Below are 21,146 nucleotides of genomic sequence, written 5' to 3'. Positions count from 1 at the left end.
GGGGCCGGGGAAAGCATCCATTACGAATCCAGAGGTGACCATATAACCCAAGAAAAACCTAAAACAAACCATAACCCACGCGTGTTGCGCTCCAGTAGCGAGCTGGTGCACGAACAGCGGAATGCGCATGGGCCAGTGAAAAGGAAACCTAGTGTGAGAGCAAAGCTGGAGACTAAGGGCCCGATTCATGGAAAGGTGCGCAGAAATCCCGCAAGTGCTGCGCGCTGATAATGACACTGCGTGAAGAATAAAAAATGCGCGCCCCACGTATTCATGGAATTTCCTGATCAAAGTAACCGTAATCGCAAGTGACACGCCCACCTGTAAAGTATAAACAGCCAGTACAGCTACCTCTGTGTGCTCCCCCCCCCTGGGGCGAATACGGGCCCCTGCAAGCAGGCCTGCATCTCTGGGTCCCTGCACAAAGGTCCCCCGTAATTGTTGCAGGCACCCTGATAACATGCGTATGAAAAATCGTAACTCGGAAAATCTGCATGCGAACCCCTGTAAACCGTTCCTGCACCCCGCTACTCTGCTTACGCGCACCCCTAAGTTAGATCAGAACCCTGGTTGCATATACACACCCCTAAATCCGACATGCAAACCCATCCCTGCACTGCGAATCCCATGTGCAAGTGTACTTACACCTAGTGATTGAGGGATTTGCATGGCCATTTCTCTGCGGGAGTCTGCGCGGGTGGTTCCGTAAACACATGTCGTTTGGTGCAAATGTGGGCGTGTCAGGGACTGCCCGCGGGCCGTCTCTCGTAACGGCCACTTTTTCGCATGTTCTTTTCCATTTTCTATGATCTGCCCCTTTCCCCGCCCTATGCGCAAGCCACGCCCATGTTCTGCGTGGTATCTCATACAAGGCTCGCACAGACGTTCACAGCCTGAGTACACGTTGCACCGCTCAGTGAATTACGCCTGGTGGAACATGTTTCTTGGCAGTTCCACATCACTTTGCTCCGCTCTAAACGTTCCATGAATAAGGCCCTGAGTCTTGCTCGTCATATTTCATCTGTGTGTTTCTTTCTTTTTAGTAGGTATTTTAAAATAGATGTTTTCTATCTATGAAGCGAACTTGTGGTAAAATCGTGAGTCCACAACTGCTTTGCACGATCAACATGGATGCTATGGAGAAGCAGGCTAAACTGTATTGGATTGGAACGATTGAGTCCTGATGAAGCCCAGAAAGGATCTTTCCCCCACATCATCCCTAAAACCTCATAATATGGTGGTGTGGCAAAAGTAGCGGTAATTCCATCTGTTTTGATCGGATCACCAAACTGGCAATGAGGCCCAATGTGTTTAATAGAACCAGCTTTTTCCACCATTGAGCCATTTCTCAGTCATGCAGGAAGGCATATTCTGTGCTGAGCGCTTGCAGAACCGCAACACAAATTCCATGTACTCTGGCCTATAGCAAAGCTGGAATTAATGTTCTGGAAAGGGAAACCCCAGAGGATTTGCATAGACATTCTTGTCCCTGTTGAAAACAACCCAAAGATATCCATCTGGCGAGGCCCTTTAAATGTTAACTCATGGAGAGAGCTAATGAAGGCAATGGCCTATCCACCTGGTCAAATTTATAGCATGCACGAAGCTTGCTTTGCTTGAGTATGTCCTGGCATGGTTGCTACAATACAGACATTTTCTAACTACATGGCCCAGGGAAGGTAGTGTTTTCTTTTTCTGAATCCTTCCTTCTTACCACAAAGCCACACACATTTGGACTCCCAAGGCTGGACACAATCAGGTTAGTCTCGCCTACTTGTCATCCGCAACAGACTCGAGGCATCAATACCACCCGTCGCCATTGGGCTCAGGCTGGGATTAGGGCAACCAAAACACAGAGTTGGTTGAAATCTTCTGGCTCCCAGTCAAGCTGCCCCCACATCTGCCACAGGGGTTGAAGTCCTCTGTTCTATGAGAATAAAATCTTGCTACATGTGCTTGTTCTTCTCTCCCATCACACGTGGCCATTGAACTTTTTAAGATCTAAAACCCCAAAAGTGATGGGTGGAAGGTTTTGAATGAATTGGCAAACTTTCTCACCACCGTTTTTAGCCCACCTGTGCCATTGCTAAAGGGGTACATCCATATGCAAATCAGCCAGGTACTGCCACCAATGGGAGCAGCCCTGCACAAACTGCTAGGCCAGGTCCCCTCTGCACGGAAACACAAGCAACCACAGATATGTTTCGTCCCTTTCAATATCCAACCCATAAGCACCAACTCGGTGGAGTCAGGGAAACTGGGAAACTCTTGAACAACCGCTGTCCAACAATCATGAGGACAGCAATTCCCCAGTGCCTGACCCCGTGCTCCTAATCAACACCATCAGCCTTTGCTTAAACCCACTGAGCTGACCTCAACCATCTTTCATGGACACAGGACTTTTGAAGAGTGAGGACAGGGAAAATGGAACACTTCTGACCTACCACCGCCCAACCATCATAAAACAAAACAAAGGATAAGGAGACCCCAGTCCTGATTAATACTGTCATTCCAGGACTCCCCTCCTCTGTCACCGCTTCTACGGACTCACCACTCCAATCCCTTGTCACTTTACACTTTGCACACTGCAGCCTAACACCTGCAAGTACCCCCACCACCACACTTACCACAGGAAATGGAAAGCTTGCTCTGCACGGCTCCACACCACCACTACCCCTATCACACATGCACTCATATTCCAAGCCAGCGGCTCCACCAGTTGATCTTGGATGGAGATACAGCAAAGTGTTGCTGGCATAACCCACCAAGAGAGATATGAGCACACAGGAATCAGGTATTCGTACCAATCAACCTGCCTCTCCCACCCCTCCCCCTTATCTTCCAGAACCAAGTGCCCAGAGGCCATCTAAGGAGCAGAGGTTGCACTATATCAAGGAGCACTTTACTTTACATTATGTGCGTTCTACCGTAAAACTGCCATTGTATCCAAACTGGACTTTTGGAACACCATTGTTAGTTTGGACTATTGGGTGGCGCTTGCGACACCTATAAGCCGAAACGATTGCATTTATTACAGGTAGGGAGGAATGGCATATGAGGAGGGATACACAGCTTATAGGTGTTGTTTAGGTATGTGCCCACCCATTGACTGGCCATGGCCATGCTAATCCCTTGGCCAATCCAACCCATTTCCTGCCCCTCTCTGTTCAAAACACATCCTCACTGGAACTCTTTGAGCTCGCTTAAATTAAGCCATACCATCAAAATGTGAACTCAAATTGTCTGCCAGTGTATTTTCAAAGCTGTCTTCTGAGAGTTAATGACCTAATTAGAGTTGTAAACCCGCTCCTGGTGTAATAACAATATCTTATTGGGTCTGCTTTGAGCCACTCGATTTATAAGCACCCTGCGTGTTCTTCACTGAAGTCCTGTTAAAAACAAGCATTGGCAAAGGCAACAGTTTTGCCTTGTGTATAAGTATGACTTTTTTTGCCAGCCACTGCTATTAGATGCCCTGGGGATCACACCATTTTGCACTTGCTACAATCAATGGGCAATTAATACCACTACGGCTGTCCCAGGCAAGTGTCTTTACCATACCTACACAACAAACTGTTGGCATTGCCAATGCTTGTTTAGCAGTATTGCAGAACACCAGACTATCCACTTTAATACTGTTCCCATGAAGGTTGCCTTTAGCGACTAAAACACTTCTCTAAATTCTCAACTGGGTTTACAGATCTTCAAAAATAGGGGCCTTCTAATGAAATACCCTGCCGAGGTGGCAGACAACCACTGTCCAACCCAGTAGCATATACAGAAGACCCTTGTGTATTTATTTAATCTGTCAATTCCTTACATTAGATATTAATGAAGGGTGGGAGCAGGGCAGAAAATGAAAGTGTACAATATACCTTCATCTGGCTCCTGTTCCTGCTCCATGGTGCCCACATCACCTACTCCCCGTTGTGGTTCCCTCTGCCCTCCTAATCATTCCAATGTATTTACGCTTGGGCAAAGCAAGGCAGTGGTTTTACCAGGTGCTTTGGCCTTCCTTCCTTTCGCTATGCATTATGCCTGGAGGATGGGAGATGGACCCACACTGCTTGGTCATGGGGGGGGTGTAATAGTCTCTCCCCAACTGTATTTTCTTCTCTTGTTGGTTGGTTGCCAGGCTTGGTAGCTCTGGCTTTCAGCTTTCCAGGATAAGTTAACGAGCGCCACCAGAGAGTTCCTCAACCTTGGTAATCCTGTGATTACAATCATGAAGAACGGGGGAAGGGTCTAGCTCGGGGGCCTGCAACCTTTGGCTCTGCCGAGGTTTTGGACTACTACTCCCATGGCTCCTTTCCATTGACTAATACTGGCTACAGCTGATGGGAGTTGCAGTCCAAGACATCTGGAGAGCCAAAGGTTGCAGACCCCTGGCTAGGTGAGCTATATGCATAGAGGACTTCGGAGCAGAGGACTTCGGAGCAAAGGACTACGCTGCAATGTATCGGCCACTACTAATTCAATAACGCAGTCTCCTTCTCCCTTGGGTTATTATGCGCTTAAGAGGCTGTGAAGTATTTACTGAATGCAGTTAAGTTTTATATCAAGCAGCGCTGAGAGAAGTTGACCTTACGCATGTGTAGTGTGGCGCGAGAAACTAGAATGAGGAAACCTGTTGCACTTCCCCCACAGCTTGAATGGGTACGCTGGAGTGGAACATCTTGCAGGTGCTAGGTTTAGCTCTCCAGGTCAACTGGTGCCACCCACACATACCCAAGGCATTTAAGCGCATAGCGGGTCAATATATGGGACATACCATTATAGTTTGCATCTCGTGTGCAGATTAGGTTTGCACGGGAGATGCAGACTTTTAAATGCCAGTACCCAACCCCAAGCGCCATTTTGTTCCATTAATTCTTTCTTCAGCTCACAAATACTTCTGATGGTTTTTGTAATAATTCCTCAACACTTGCATTAACGTGACATCATAATGGGCACATTCTTCACACATTTACACACCCACATTCGCCGACTCTGACATTAGCAGCCTACATTAAGTGCTGCCACACAGTAGGCATTTTTTGCCCTAGTTTAATTGTTGCCCGAGTATATGAATTGTTTACCTTTGTTTAATTGTTGCCCTTTTTATTTAGCCCCATATTGTCAAAGATTGTTTCCCCATGAAAGGAATTGTGTGCCGCAACACTAGCACTCTCTCCTTCAAGCCCAAACACACTTTACACAGATCAACTATGTCAGTTACACACAGCAATTTACAACCCCCCCTACATGTATTATACTTCAAAAGTCTACACCTCTACAACCAATTAAATTTCCATCACTCCATCCAATGCAGCCTAGCATCACAAGCAGACAGGGCTCCCATCTGGACACAAGTGCCTGGATGCCCTTGACACAGGCCACCTAGACATCTATCACCCAGTACCCGGGCATTTCCCAAATGCACACACCAACAAAGCAGCAACTCTGCCTTGAATCCACCTTATCTCACAACTAGCCCAACCCACGCCCCTCCCTTTCGCTTCTGCCGGAGTGCCTGCCCACTATGCAAATGGCAGCGCTGTGCGGTGTGATTTCCAGTTCTGGACACCTTAAATACACTTCAAGAGCCTTGCAAAGGTAACATGGCCTGGCCAAGATTGTGTGTGCTATTAAGCAGAAGGTGAGGGTGAAGAGAATCTGTTTTATTTCATCCTTCTGTGTGGGTTAATTGACACAAGATTAATTAGCATGGTTTTCCTGATGGGTGCCAGTTTCTGGTGATAATAAAACCTGTAGATTTCTGATGTGGTGTAAAAATGAAAATGAAAGGAACCTTGAAAGCAGAGCTCTGATATCTGAAGTTGGCTTGAAATGATATTTCTCAGAATTGCGATTGACATCGCGACAGGACTGGACGTCAACATGTCTCTCGAGCTGCATGAAATAAACCAGCCAGGAAGTCATGCCATGCACATAGTAGAAAATGCCATTCAAAAGTTTTGCAATTCCCAGGGCACGATAACTGTGCGCCTTGGCTCTCGGGACCATCAGAGCCATAAGCTAGGTTTTGTCGTTTGCAGGATCATTTGCTGACTCTGAAGGCAATCCATGGGATACTTCAACTCTTTGACCATCTTTCTTAAAACGTTCTATGACAAGGGCAACGCCTATCAGCCCTGGCCAGCAGAGTCAATGATGAAGGACCATGGGTGGCCGAGCCACAGCCGGTTACAGAATCCTGTTTTATGCCTCCCCATGCCTTCTCCCACTCTCTACCCAACCCTGCAAGATTGTTAAACTTACACTTGGAAAGCAAAATACTTTAGATCATGGCTGTGTAAGCACCCATTCACCTATCAATGCATTCTAGATAAAGAATGTGCATTTGCTAAATTCTGCCAAGAATCCTGTTTACATTTAGACTGTGTTTTGCATACTAGGTTTTGGTAAGAAATGTATACTTTTTGTGATATTTACATCAACGGTAAGTATGTTTATATTGGAAGACAAACTGGGAAAATGCTTGTTTCATCCTTCAAGGAATCAAATGACCTATTCTCTAATTACTTCTCAAGATGGTACGTCTATTAGTCGCATAGTCAGTGCACATAAGCTTTAAAATGCAGAATAACTCTAGTTCCTCCAACAAACTTTCACAGAGGACACCCTTTTTTCCAATTAGTATTTGAAGCACACACTGCCAACAAGAGCTTTTTAGTTAATCGAAAACCAGGGTAGACGAGCTATCAACATTCCTGGGATCACCCAGAAGTCTGCCTAGGTCAGTGGCCTGCAACCAATGGCTCTCCAGGTGTTTTCCTGTGATCCCTTAAGATTGACTGTGTTAGATGGTGCTTATGGAGGTTGTAGTTCAAAACACCTGCAAAGCCAAAGTTACAGACCTCTGGTCTACCTCAAGTCTTTTGAGTTATTTACAAATTTCCCAAAAATGTGGTATGAACTTCAAAGATGATTGAGAAACGAGTCCCAAAACACACTGGACAATACTATTTGCGCCATCATTTCTGCCTGTGACCTTGGCTTAAAAAGATTCATGTTTGCAACTTCGTCAACTATGTTCAAACAGCGTCAGACAATTGAAGTAAAAAAAATGCATGTAATCAAAAATACGAGCGTGGACGTGCACAGAAAAGGCTCCACAAAATGATCTGCAACATGTGGTGCATTTTTTACCAGATTGACACGCAAAGTCTTAAGTATGTTGCAATTTTCAAGGACAAGATACATTCGAGAATTTGACACAGAAACAAGTAAGTATGGGAACTCAAAAGTTAGTGGATTGTACACTTATGTTCACTGACACCAAGGGGAACAAATGAAATAGGAAGGAAGCGTGTATGTTTAAGATAGCAAAGAGTTTGCTTGGCATACATGCACAAGATATTAATATTTAGTGTGTTTTCATTATGGAGGCACATTGTGATGCTTTGATACAATACTTTGAAATATAAAGAAAGTTATGTTTTTGAGACAAGGGAATTTAATTTGAAATGATAAGTGGGTTATTTATTTACTATGTTCCATAGCTTTGCTTATGTCAGTTCAACAATTAGTTTAGTTTGATGCTACGTATTGATGAACAATACGTATCCCTTGTATGAACAATGACTGGTTGTTGCAAACTATAATGTACCAGTTTAATTTAAAAATGCTGCTTAGAAATGATCATTTGTCTAATTTAATAAACAGTAAGGACAGTGACATGTGCACAGCATGTGTTCATTTTAGGATTGTGCATTGAAACATCAAGTCATGGCGTGTAGGAACAGAAATAATATCCCCAGGGGCACATGAAACTAAAGATGTGCTTAGCAAAGTGTCTGTTACACATTCACAGAATGCAGATCTTGCAATAAACAAGTGTCTATGCTGGTTATAAACATAACACAAATCATTTGCTAATTAATGGTACTCAAAAGGGCCATTACATAAGCCACTGATCCATTCAGCGCCATCTTTATCATTCATATGTCTTGATAACGTAAAGTATTCTTATGCCTCCATCCTTAATAACTATCCATTTGGATCTTGAAAAGAAAAGAGTCTAATTTGCAAAACTATCTGCTCCTGTTTGGATGGATGGTTTGAATCGTCCATGAATTTACTCAGAACTTGAACATTTTGTTGCTTGATGTTGGAGACACTGAACAGTTTGGCTTCTGATAGCTGCCTTTAAATTATTTATTTGTAACAGATTATCCAACGAGAAGAGTGTGGGCGTGGGACTTTCCAAGCAACTTTTAGACAAACACTGATTTTCATAATGAAATCGTGATGTGAAGGGAAGAAACAGTGAAGATATCAAATGGCAGCAGCATTGACACTGCCCTCGTTCAGGTCTGGCGTATCCCGCAACACTCCACGAGGGTCATAATGCCCATCGGTTTACTCGATATCCGCACACACCTCTCACCCGCTCGAGCCCCCAGCCCCTTCCCTCTTATACATGCATATCAAATATTACAGCATTATACATACTTAATAACACAACATTACATAACATAGTGTCTTCAGCAGCCAGACAGCTAATTACGCTCCGAGGCCTTCTCTTTTTGGTAGGAAAAAAATGGCATTTTACTATATGAAAATAGTCGACATTTTTTTTTTAAATAAACAGACACGTATGATGTTTATACAGCATGACATTAGAGGTGACTGCCTTGCTTCAAATTGCCTTATTCCAATAAGCAAGTTATGCTGAGTGCTGAAATGCTGAAACAGTAGTGGGTTAATTAGTTAGATTTCTGTTTACAAAATATATGGTGATCACCAAATACAAGTCAGTTCCCGAGGGGTTTAGCCACACACATCTAATTGCTCGTAAGCCATTACTGCCTTGCCCCATCTAGGTATGTACCATGTGATGCTTCTTCGTGTGGGATGTAATGGGTTCATCCAGTGCTATTTGTTTCTGAGTATGGCACAAAGTAATTCTTCAGATCTTTGTAACACAAATGTGCAAGTGCTTGCCAGTACTGAACTGCATCCAACCCCCCTGGTGATTTACTAGAAGAGGGCCAGAATCACGGAGCAGCTGTAGACGTTCACCTCAGCGATGCAAGTGTCGTGCTCTATCAGGACTCTCTATAAACACATGCACTTCCATGGCAAGACAGACGAGGAACTGGCACTGGTTTACTTCAGCCCACAAGACAGTAAGAATGCTTACCCGGCCGCCTTTCTCTGGGAAGCACTTGCAGCCGCCGCTGCAGTCTCGCCCCGCACATGGCCCTTGGTAGAACTTCTTTCCTCCCTGCGGAACGAGAGAAGAAGGAGGGTGAGTGAGGTCATGGGTGGGAGTGCAGCATTGCTCGAGATTAGCACCACGCAGTTCGCACCTGCTTCTTTTCATTTTGACAAGTTCCTGGTACACAACGCGCGCCCATTAGTGTATCTCGCACAGGCATCTAAATCATTCCAAATTCGGAGTCAAGCTCAGCAAAACAGATCAGGCCAAGTCAAGGCGCGGTGGCCATTTTGAAACAATTGAAGAGAGAAACCTGGGCGCTCCAATCGCTGTGCACCCCCATGCCGTCGGCGCGTGCCATTATTATCTTTCACTCGATCAAGGGGAGAGGGATCAAGCACGATCAGACATTGGCCTACACCTTTGCTCTTTGCATGTGCCCTAAAACTCTGGGCACAAGGATGCAGCTGTAGCTGTCATTGTGTAGGCAATAAGGATGGCTTCTGCTACCATGTTGTATAAAAGTAGGGCACATAACATAGGCTACATAAACATCAAATACATCTGTTTAATTAACATTCAATGTGACGTCCCAATTTGCAGAACACACGCCGCTCACATAGTCTAGGGATTTCTTCAAGTGTTGCAAATATGTGTGTGTGAAAAGTGCAAGAAGTGCACCAGAATTATCCACAATATGTTAAACTTGCAGATGCTGCCTTTAAATCTCCTTTTCAGTCGTTGTAACAGAAATTCTCAATTATTAATTAACTCATTTACACATTGAAATAAACATAATAATTAGGTCACCAGTCATATCCCAGTGAAGAGGGTGGCATTTTACATGGCATTAAAATAAAAAATACAAAAATGGGCAGTTTTGCCGAAGAATTATTTTATGCCTGAAATCCCTGGCCCATACCACCCCTTCCCGGATTTCTTTTCTGTGGTCACATATAGAAGATCACTACCTTATAGGTATGCAGGCCGATATGGAAGTGCTGCCAGCATAGCATCACTGCTCATATTCATACGAGTTTTAGTTTTTACCCATTAGTAGGGGCTGCACATGGTGGTGAAATAAAAGATAGGAGAAGGCAAATGCGTGCCAGGGCGTCCCACGCTGTACTTTGCCCGCTTACGTCCAGTTCCTGGCAGCCTTTACGTAGCTGCTGCACATTAACTTGCCTTCCCAGTATACATCAAACCCTGGGTACAGTGTCTGGAGGCTACTCTCCTCATACACATCCCCCTAGCACCTGCCAACTTCAAACAGCTTCCTCTTACACGGCGCCTAGAAGGTAGGTTTACCTCTTGTTAGGTCCCTTCCATGTGGCCCGTGCATTAAGGAACCCCAGGCCCCTGCTACGAAAGCAAAGCATGTGGAACGTCCAATTGCATGTCATTAAGAAATCATACCATACCTGCAGATGCCACGGAACATAGACACCACCCCAGCCCTGGTGCTTGCTCGAATTCACAGAAGTACTTAGGTTTCAGTAAATATTGAATTCATCCCCTGCAACTACTCCTAATACGGCAGCGAGGCAGATTTTAACAAATAAACCATTTGATTCATCGACACCGACTTTGAAGGCATTAGGATTGCTTGCCAGTGAATATACAATCACCAACAAACCCTTGGGCATCATCCATACAGCCCTATTGAATACGGTTCCCACCTACCTAAAATCAGACCTATACAAAGTAGAAGAAACCTAAGTCTGCAAATGTAACCTACCTACATGAAAGCAAACCTATGTAAACACCAGCCAAGAAGATCTCCATGATCTGCCAACCTTAACCTTCCTGAAAGCAAGCCTATGCAAACCCAGCTAAGAAGAGATCTATAATCTGCAAACCTTAACCTTCCTGAAAGCAAGCCCTCATAAACACCAGCCAGGAAGAGATCTAAGATCTGCCAACCTTAACCTTCCTGAAAGCAAGCCCTCATAAACACCAGCCAAGAAGAGATCTAAGATCTTCCAACTTTAAAGTCCCTGAAAGCAAGCCTATGCAAACACAGTCAAGAAGAGATCTATGATCCGTCTACCTTAAACTTCTTGAAAGCAAGCCTTCATAAACACCAGCCAAGAAGAGACCTAAAATCTGCCAACCTTAACCTTCCTAAAAGCAGGCCTACACAAACACCAGCCAAGAAGAGATTTAAAATCTGTCAACCTTAACCTTATTGAAAGCAAGCTTCATAAACACTAGCCAAGAAGAGATTTAAGATCTACCAACCTTAAGCTTCCTGAAAGCAGGCCTACCCAAACACCAGCCAAGAAGAGATCTAAGATCTGCCAACCTTAACATTCCTGAAAGAAGGCCTACACAAACACCAGCCAGGAAGAGATCTAAGATCTGCCAACCTTAACCTTCCTGAAAGCAAATCCTCATAAACACCAGCTAAGAAGAAATCTAAGCTCTGCCAACCTTAACCTTCCTGAAAGCAAGCCCTCATAAACACCATCCAAGAAGAGATCTAAGATCTACCAACCTTAACCTTCCTCGAAGCAAGCCCTCATAAACACCATTCAAGAAGAGATCTAAGATCTGCCAACCTTAACCTTCCTGAAAGTAAGCCCTCATAAACACCATCCAAGAAGAGATCTAAGATCTGCCAACCTTAACCTTCCTGAAAGCAAGCCCTCATAAACACCATCCAAGAAGAGATGTAAGATCTGCCAGCCTTAACCTTCCTGAAAGCAAGCCCTCATAAACACCAGCTAAGAAGAGATCTATGCTCTGCCAACCTTAACCTTCCTGAAAGGAAGCCCTCATAAACACCATCCAAGAAGAGATCTAAGATATGCCAACCTTAACCTTCCTGAAAGCAAGCCCTCATAAACACCAGCTAAGAAGAGATCTAAGCTCTGCTAACCTTAACCTTCCTGAAAGCAAGCCCTCATAAACACCAGCCAGGAAGAGATCTAAGATCTGCCAACCTTAACCTTCCTGAAAGCAAGCCCTCATAAACACCAGCCAAGAAGAGATCTAAGATCTTCCAACTTTAAAGTCCCTGAAAGCAAGCCTATGCAAACACAGTCAAGAAGAGATCTATGATCCGTCTACCTTAAACTTCTTGAAAGCAAGCCTTCATAAACACCAGCCAAGAAGAGACCTAAAATCTGCCAACCTTAACCTTCCTAAAAGCAGGCCTACACAAACACCAGCCAAGAAGAGATTTAAAATCTGTCAACCTTAACCTTATTGAAAGCAAGCTTCATAAACACTAGCCAAGAAGAGATTTAAGATCTACCAACCTTAAGCTTCCTGAAAGCAGGCCTACCCAAACACCAGCCAAGAAGAGATCTAAGATCTGCCAACCTTAACATTCCTGAAAGAAGGCCTACACAAACACCAGCCAGGAAGAGATCTAAGATCTGCCAACCTTAACCTTCCTGAAAGCAAGTCCTCATAAACACCAGCTAAGAAGAAATCTAAGCTCTGACAACCTTAACCTTCCTGAAAGCAAGCCCTCATAAACACCATCCAAGAAGAGATCTAAGATCTACCAACCTTAACCTTCCTCGAAGCAAGCCCTCATAAACACCATTCAAGAAGAGATCTAAGATCTGCCAACCTTAACCTTCCTGAAAGTAAGCCCTCATAAACACCATCCAAGAAGAGATCTAAGATCTGCCAACCTTAACCTTCCTGAAAGCAAGCCCTCATAAACACCATCCAAGAAGAGATGTAAGATCTGCCAGCCTTAACCTTCCTGAAAGCAAGCCCTCATAAACACCAGCTAAGAAGAGATCTATGCTCTGCCAACCTTAACCTTCCTGAAAGGAAGCCCTCATAAACACCATCCAAGAAGAGATCTAAGATATGCCAACCTTAACCTTCCTGAAAGCAAGCCCTCATAAACACCAGCTAAGAAGAGATCTAAGCTCTGCTAACCTTAACCTTCCTGAAAGCAAGCCCTCATAAACACCAACTAAGAAGAGATCTAAGCTCTGCCAACCTTAACCTTCCTGAAAGCAAGCCATCATAAACACCAGCTAAGAAGAGATTTAAGCTCTGCCAACCTTAACCTTCCTGAAAGCAAGCCATCATAAACACCAGCTAAGAAGAGATTTAAGCTCTGCCAACCTTAACCTTCCTGAAAGCATGCCTACACAAAGACCAGCCAAGTAAGGATCTAAGATCTGCCAACTTTAACCTTCCTGAAAGAAGGCCTACACAAACACCAGCCAAGAAGAGATTTAGGATACAACCGTAGTGTACCTGAAAGCAAGCCTACACAAACACCAGCCAAGAAGAGATCTAGGATCTACCAACCTTAGCGTTCCTGAAAGCAAGCCTATGCAAACACAGCCAAGAAAAGATCTACGATCTGCCAACCTTAACATTCCTGAAAGCAAACCTAAGCAAACCCAGCCACGAAGAAGAGATCTAAGATCTTCCAACCTTAACCTTCCTGAAAGCAAGCCCTCATAAACACCAGCCAAGAAGAGATCTAAGATCGGCCAACCTTAACCTTCCTGAAAGCAAGCCCTCATAACACCAGCTAAAAATAGTTCTAAGCTCTGCCAACCTTAACCTTCCTGAAAGCAAGTCATCATAAACACCATCCAAGAAGAGATCTAAGATCTACCAATCTTAACCTTCCTCAAAGCAAGCCCTCATAAACACCATCCAAGAAGAGATCTAAGATCTGCCAACCTTAACCTTCCTGAAAGCAAGCCCTCATAAACACCATCCAAGAAGAGACCTAAGATCTGCCAACCTTAACCTTCCTGAAAGCAAGCCCTCATAAACACCATCCAAGAAGAGATGTAAGATCTGCCAACCTTAACCTTCCTGAAAGCAAGCCCTCATAAACACCAGCTAAGAAGAGATCTAAGCTCTGCCAACTTTAACCTTCCTGAAAACAAGCCCTCATAAACACCATCCAAGAAGAGATCTAAGATCTGCCAACCTTAACCTTCCTGAAAGCAAGCCCTCATAAACACCATCCAAGAAGAGATCTAAGATCTGCCAACCTTAAGCTTCCTGAAAGCAAGCCCTCATAAACACCAGCTAAGAAGAGATCTAAGCTCTGCTAACCTTAACCTTCCTGAAAGCAAGCCCTCATAAACACCCACTAAGAAGAGATCTAAGCTCTGCCAACCTTAACCTTCCTGAAAGCAAGCCATCATAAACACCAGCTAAGAAGAGATTTAAGCTCTGCCAACCTTAACCTTCCTGAAAGCAAGCCTACACAAAGACCAGCCAAGTAAGGATCTAAGATCTGCCAACCTTAACCTTCCTGAAAGAAGGCCTACACAAACACCAGCCAAGAAGAGATTTAGGATACAACCATAGTGTTCCTGAAAGCAAGCCTACACAAACACCAGCCAAGAAGAGATCTAGGATCTACCACCTTTAGCGTTCCTGAAAGCAAGCCTATGCAAACACAGCCAAGAAAAGATCTACGATCTGCCAACCTTAATATTCCTGAAAGCAAACCTAGGCAAACCCAGCCACGAAGAAGAGATCTAAGATCTTCCAACCTTAACCTTCCTGAAAGCAAGCCCTCATAAACACCAGCCAAGAAGAGATCTAAGATCGGCCAACCTTAACCTTCCTGAAAGCAAGCCCTCATAACACCAGCTAAGAAGAGATCTAAGCTCTGCCAACCTTAACCGTCCTGAAAGCAAGCCATTATAAACACCAGCTAAGAAGAGATCTAAGCTTTGCCAACCTTAACCTTCCTGAAAGCAAGCCTACACAAAGACCAGTTAGGAAGAAATCTAAGATCTGTTAACCTGCACCTACCTGCTTGAAAGCAGCCTTATGCAAATACCAGCCAAGAAGAAATCTAAGATCTGCCAACCTTACCCTACCTACCTGGAAGCAAGACTAAGCAAACAAACACCAGCCAAGACAACATCTAACATCTGTCAATCCTAACCTACCAACTTGAAAACAAGCATATGCAAACACCAGCCAAAAAAAAAACAAAGATCTGCCAACTTTAACCTACCTGAAAGCAAGCCTATGGAAACACAAGCCAAGAAGAAAATCTAAGATCTGCCAACATTCACTCACCTACCGGAAACAAGCACTTGCAAAGACCAGCCAAGAAGTCAAAGATCTGTCAACCATAACTTCCTGCCTCCCACAAGCTTCAAAAGGAACCATCATGGTGGCTGCGCATTGCCATTTGTGTACTCTAAAAGCTCTAAAAATGTACCATTGGAAATCAGGGCAGAGCTTAAGCACAATAGATGTAGGAGACCGACAAAAGCTTGGTTACCCAAGCAAGTAATTAGTAGTTATTTCGATTTGCTCATCTAGCAGCTTAAACACAGACTTATGTAATTATGGAGACCTTCTGCACCCTGTTCTGTACTTCTCTATTAATTAGGAGCATGATTTCTATGCTTGCTGTTTTATTTATAATGAGATGTAGCTGGTTTCCTATTTGGCATCTCCATCTATTGCTTGTGCTTCAAACTGGTTCTACGGCAAGTCAGCATGTTGCAACACTTGAAAATAAAATAAATTCACATCACTCACTCACAATCCCCACTCTTTTGCCACTTGTCTATGGACACCCCCAAGAAGAAGATTCTAGGCGGAAGTGGGTCACGCCCTCAGAAATACATCTTACCCAGGCACACAATGACAGCTTTAGCAGTCAACCCTCTGCCCCCCAGAAACCCTTCCAATCTGGTATGTGGAAGAAGACTGAGTGTACAGTAAATGGGATATTGAGCACATCTTAGTTCAATGTTTTAATCAAATGTTTAAAAACGTAATAACAGTCGGTATTAGCTCTACGCCAAACCTGAACCCGGTGCAAAAATGCATTGAAAATGTATCCTTTTTGAACAAGGGTATTTTTGCCCTGGTGCTTATACCATGCCAAACTGCCCTTTTCAAGGTGCAATGGTTTTCTAATATGTATCAGTGTTTTTAAAAATAGGGCAAACTTTGCCCTAGTGCTAATACCGTGCAACCTTGCACTTGTACCAGTGCAAGGTTTCTGTAATCAGGCTTCAGGATGTGTGAGAAGTCCATGTTTGTGCTTTCAAAGAGACTTCATTAGCTGGCAGATTGCTCAGATGGGATCAGTCTTCATCATGCATGGGAAGCGTAACCGTGTCTGAAATATCGTCCGATGAGTAGTGTTGTCTACCAATTCTTAATTTGTGGTTGACTGGTTAGGTAACACAACACCAGGTGACTTGGGTATGCAGAAAACAAGCCTTTCACAGATTTTCAAAAGTCTGTCACCGAAATTGAAAAGGTTACATGGCCATTGAGGAGAAAGTGCCGACTGAAAGACTCAAGAGGGGTGGAGCCCCCAGAGATGTGGCTTAAGTCCTTATACTTTTCATTATACTCCCGGACAAAACACTGGCCCTCCTTGGATCAGCACACACACGCACCGCGTCGCTCCTACGAGCCACGTAATGCGTGTGTGCTGCACCAATGGAGGGCCAGCACTACGGCTGGCGTGGTCCATAAGGTTTGATGCCGGAAGGCATTTCAGCCTTGGACCACGCCAGCCGTAGTACGATTCCAGCGTTCCAGCTTACCTGCCTTCCAGCACGTCTCCGGTAAGTGCTCTGTTTGTGTTTGTGTGCCGGGTTTGTTTTGCTTTATGTTTGTGTATGTATGTTGAGATGCGGGGGTTGGGGGTGTGTCGGATGTGTATGAATGTTTGTATTTGAATGTTTTTTGTGTGTATGTTGAGATGCGGGGGTGGGGGGTGTGTATGAATGTTTGTATTTGAATGTATTTTGTGTGTATGTTGAGATGCGGGGGTGGGGGTGTGTCGGATGTGTATGAATGTTTGGATTTGAATGCTTTTTGTGTACTGAGTTGGGGGGTGGGGGTTCGGGTCTGTATGGGTGCATGTTTGTGTGTGTGCTGAGTTGGGGGGTGGGGGTTCGGGTATGTATGGATACATGTTTGTGTGTGTGCTGAGTTGGGGGGTGGGGGTTCGGGTCTGTATGGGTGCTTGTTTGAGAGTGTGCTGATTTGGGGGTGTGGGGGGTTCGGGTCTTTATGGGTGCATGTTTGTGTGTGTGCTGAGTTGGGGGTTCGGGTCTGTATGGGTGCATGTTTGTGTGTGTGCTGAGTTGGGGGGTGGGGGGTTCGGGTCTGTATGGGTGCATGCTTGAGAATGTGTGCTGAGTTGGGGGGTGGGGGGTTTGGAGTTGGGGGGGTGGGGGGATCGGGTCTGTATGAGTGCATGCTTGAGAGTGTGTGCTGAGTTGGGGGGTGAGGGGTTTGGAGTTGGGGGGTGGGGGGTTCGGGTCTTTATGGGTACATGTTTGTGTGTGTGCTGAGTTGGGGGGTGGGGGTTCGGGTCTGAATGGGTGCTTGTTTGAGAGTGTGCTGATTTGGGGGGGTGGGGGGTTCGGGTCTGTATGGGTGCATGTTTGTGTGTGTGCTGAGTTGGGGGGTGGGGGGTTCGGGTCTGTATGGGTGCATGCTTGAGAGTGTGTGTGCTGAGTTGGGGGTGGGGGGTTTGGAGTTGGGGGGGTGGGGGGTTCGGGTCTTTATGGGTGCATGTTTGTGTGTGTGCTGAGTTGGGGTGTGGGGGTTCGGGTCTGTATTGGTGCTGGTTTGTGTGTGGTGATTTGGGGGGGTGGGGGTTTGGTTGGGGGTGAGGGGGCCATGGGGTGGGGGATTTTGGTTGGGGGTGAGGAGGCCATGGGGCATAGTGTTTGGTAGGGGGTGAGGGGGCCATGGGGCATAGTGTTTGGTTGGGGGTGAGGGACATGGGGCATAGTGTTTGGTTGGGGGTTAGGGACATGGGGCATAGTGTTTGGTTGGGGGCGAGGGGGACATGGGGCATAGTGTTTTGGTTGGGAGTGAGTGCCATGGGGGGTGGGGGGACATGGGGCATAGTGTTTGGTTGGGGGTGAGTGACATGGGGCATAGTGTTTGGTTGGGGGTGAGGGACATGGGGCATAGTGTTTGGTTGGGGGTGAGGGGGACATGGGGCATAGTGTTTGGTTGGGGGTGAGGGGGACACATGGGGCATAGTGTTTGGTTGGGGGTGAGTGACATGGGGCATAGTGTTTGGTTGGGGGTGAGTGACATGGGGCATAGTGTTTGGTCGGGGGTAAGGGGGCCCTGGGGCATAGTGTTGCACTCCAAGAGTGAACCCAATAATAAAGCTAAAACAGGCACAGTTAGGAGATGTTCATCTTTGGCTTTTTGAGGAAACCTGACTCAACGAAGGCCATACTCCTCTTGGGCAACCCAAATAGCAAACTGTAGCAGTCCAAAATAACGGCATGTCCAATCTAGGGTCAATAAAATATATATAAGTTAATTAAACAGGCGAGATACAATAACTAAATAGAAATAAATTACAACAATGGAAAATGTGTAGTACAAAATGTAAGTTTGAAATGCAAATAAAAATCGTTACCCCTCAAAAACATTCTTTTTCCATGTGTTTAGTACAACTTGGGGGTTTAAAAAGCCTCCTGCCACGCCCCGCCTACCACCCCGCCCACATTTACTTTTCGGTCCACTATAGCCCTCATGTAAGGTACTTTCGGCCCTCTGTCAAAATCAGTTGTGAACCGCTGCCCTAGACAGAAAGACTATGCAGCTACCTATTGCATTATTAGCTAAGTCCTTCTTCAGGTCATATGGCCATCAGAATGAACTCAAAGTCTTCTTCACATGGATTGCATGGTGTGATCAAGGCCCCAGCCTAAACCTAGGAGTGGATGGTAGAGATGTCAAGGGAGTCACATAATGCTGGGCCTGAGGGGCAGGGCAGGGAGGATCACCTGACGACTCCCCCGTCCCATCAGCAGGAAGCACGGGGTTAACGCGTGGTATCCTTGCACACTTCTTACACTTTCAAGTGTCAAGAGTCTTCACCATCAATACAGGTAATATCAATGCAAACATACAGGATATTGTAACTGTCCCACTGAGGGATTCCTTACAGCACAGAATGAGCCCATTGATTTGGAGTGCACCCCTGATTTGAGCAAGGGTTGCCACTACCATGGTGTACTTGGAAGCGCTGGGTTACATGTATCGGGGGAGAGAGGCACTGTAAGGAGTGGGAGAAGCGGACACACGGTGTAAGGCCCAACCACCTACGTGCTTGTGTAAATTTGTTTCCAAAATAACAATGGTGGACTTGCCCCTTCTGGGCTTGGTTAGAGTGGCATGGCTGGTCAGATACAATGCTTGATAATATTGATAATATTAATTCACCCACAATTAGCCGATCCCTGGTATGGAACCATTATCATTGACAGTTGTACACAGTTAGGGCAAGACAAGCTCAGTGGAAAGGATCAAAGACTTATGCCAATTGGGTGGTTCGGACAGGCAGTGCTGGTGTTTGGAGAAGGTGTCAGTATTGGTGAAGTGGTTGAGATGTAAGGAGAAAAAAGCGAGAACTGGAGGAAGGAGGTTGGAGAGTCGAGCAGGGACGTAGGTGGATGTTAAAGGAAGGTGTCAGGAGGAGGGGAGAGAAGGAGGCTAACATTAGGTGGAAGATCAACGAAGACCGCAGCAATCAAAGAGTGAGAGTTATGGGGCAAGGCCCTGGTTAACCCCAAGGGGAGGTGGAAGCAAGAGAGACATTCATATTTAAATGAGCAGTTCCCACTTAAGCCCATACCTGCAATTTCACCAAATAAATATTGCATAATATACTCTTTGTGTTATGCCTTTGTGCAGGGACAGCTCAGCATCATGACAGAGAAATGATCTTGTGGCGGGGACAAGTCACAGGTATCTGCTAAGGATCGGCTAAAAGGAAGATTGGGCAAAAGGCGCATTTCATACAGAAAGCTTTGGCCTGACGTTGTGCTAATGAAACACATCTTAGTCAAATGCTGAATCAGATGCCCCAATCAGTTTCATGTCAATGCTGCATCAAATGCCTCAATCAGTTTCATTTCAATGCTGCATCAGATGCCCCAATCAGTTTAATGTCAAATCTGCATCAGATGCCCCAATCAGTTCCATGTCAATGCTGCATCAGATGCCCCAATCAGTTTCATGTCAATGCTGCATCAAATGTCCCAACCAGTTTAATGTCAATGCTGCATCAAATGCCCCAATCAGTTTCATGTCAATGCTGCATCAGATGCCCCAATCAGTTTAATGCCAAATCTGCATCAGATGCCCTAATCAGTTTCATGTCAATGCTGCATCAAATGCCTCGATCAGTTCCATGTCAGTGCTGCATCAGATGCCCCAATCAGTTTAATGGCAATGCTGCATCAGATGCCCCAATCAGTTTTATGTCAATGCTGCATCAGATGCCCCAATCAGTTTCATGTCAATGCTGCATCAAATGTCCCAACCAGTTTAATGTCAATGCTGCATCAGATGCCCCAATCAGTTTCATGTCAATGCTGCATCAAATGACCAAACCAGTTTAATGTCAATGCTGCATCAAATGCCCCAATCAGTTTCATGTCAATGCTGCATCAAATGTCCCAATCAGTTTCATGCCAACACTAAAGGACAGCAATGAAGTTCACACCTTTGAGAACAGTAATAAAGTTGTTAACACAAAACATGGACACAATTCAAACAAAAAAACAAAAGCAAAACAAAAGCAGTTATGGCGAGCCGGGATATCCGGGGCGCTCATGAAACTGGCACTAGTGGCTACCAACTGCAACGAAGGCACTCACATTTTTCAGCTGTAAAGTGTTCCCCCAAATGGGATTTCATTTCCAGCAGAGTGACCCTGTAAATATCCTGCCACTCCATGAACAAAGGAACTTTCCCCATGGCATAAACATTACATGCATGCCAATTGTATTCAAATCAAAACTGAAACAAACCTTCTCTCTTGGTCTTTATGTTCTGTCACTTGTAGATTCTTACAAGTAAAATCACCACCCCCTAGATTTCGGATTATAGGAATATGTCAATTTCTCACACAACCAGCTCCTATATAGTTTCTGTGACTGTGATAAGTGGGTTTCGTACAACAAGGCCACACCCACTCCCATTTTTCCAAGGAGCGAGAAGCAAA

General features: G+C 45.1%; 1 protein-coding gene across 2 annotated transcripts in view; it reads right to left on the bottom strand.

Moving 5' to 3' along the window:
* COL4A6 (collagen type IV alpha 6 chain) overlaps window positions 1-21,146 on the bottom strand; it is an 856,046-nt gene that overhangs the window by 558,972 nt on the left and 275,928 nt on the right. For both annotated transcript variants that reach the window (XM_069612628.1, XM_069612629.1), the window contains exon 4: window positions 9,149-9,232. In XM_069612628.1, the coding sequence (XP_069468729.1) occupies window positions 9,149-9,232 (84 nt within the window). The remainder of the gene's footprint in view (window positions 1-9,148; window positions 9,233-21,146) is intronic.

This window comes from Ambystoma mexicanum, chromosome 5p (assembly GCF_040938575.1).
Source record: "Ambystoma mexicanum isolate Mex_15411 chromosome 5p, UKY_AmexF1_1, whole genome shotgun sequence".
NCBI classification, from domain to species: domain Eukaryota; kingdom Metazoa; phylum Chordata; class Amphibia; order Caudata; family Ambystomatidae; genus Ambystoma; species Ambystoma mexicanum.
The sequence above is the reverse complement of the archived record's forward strand: the minus strand, read 5'-3'. Positions and strand labels throughout refer to the sequence as shown.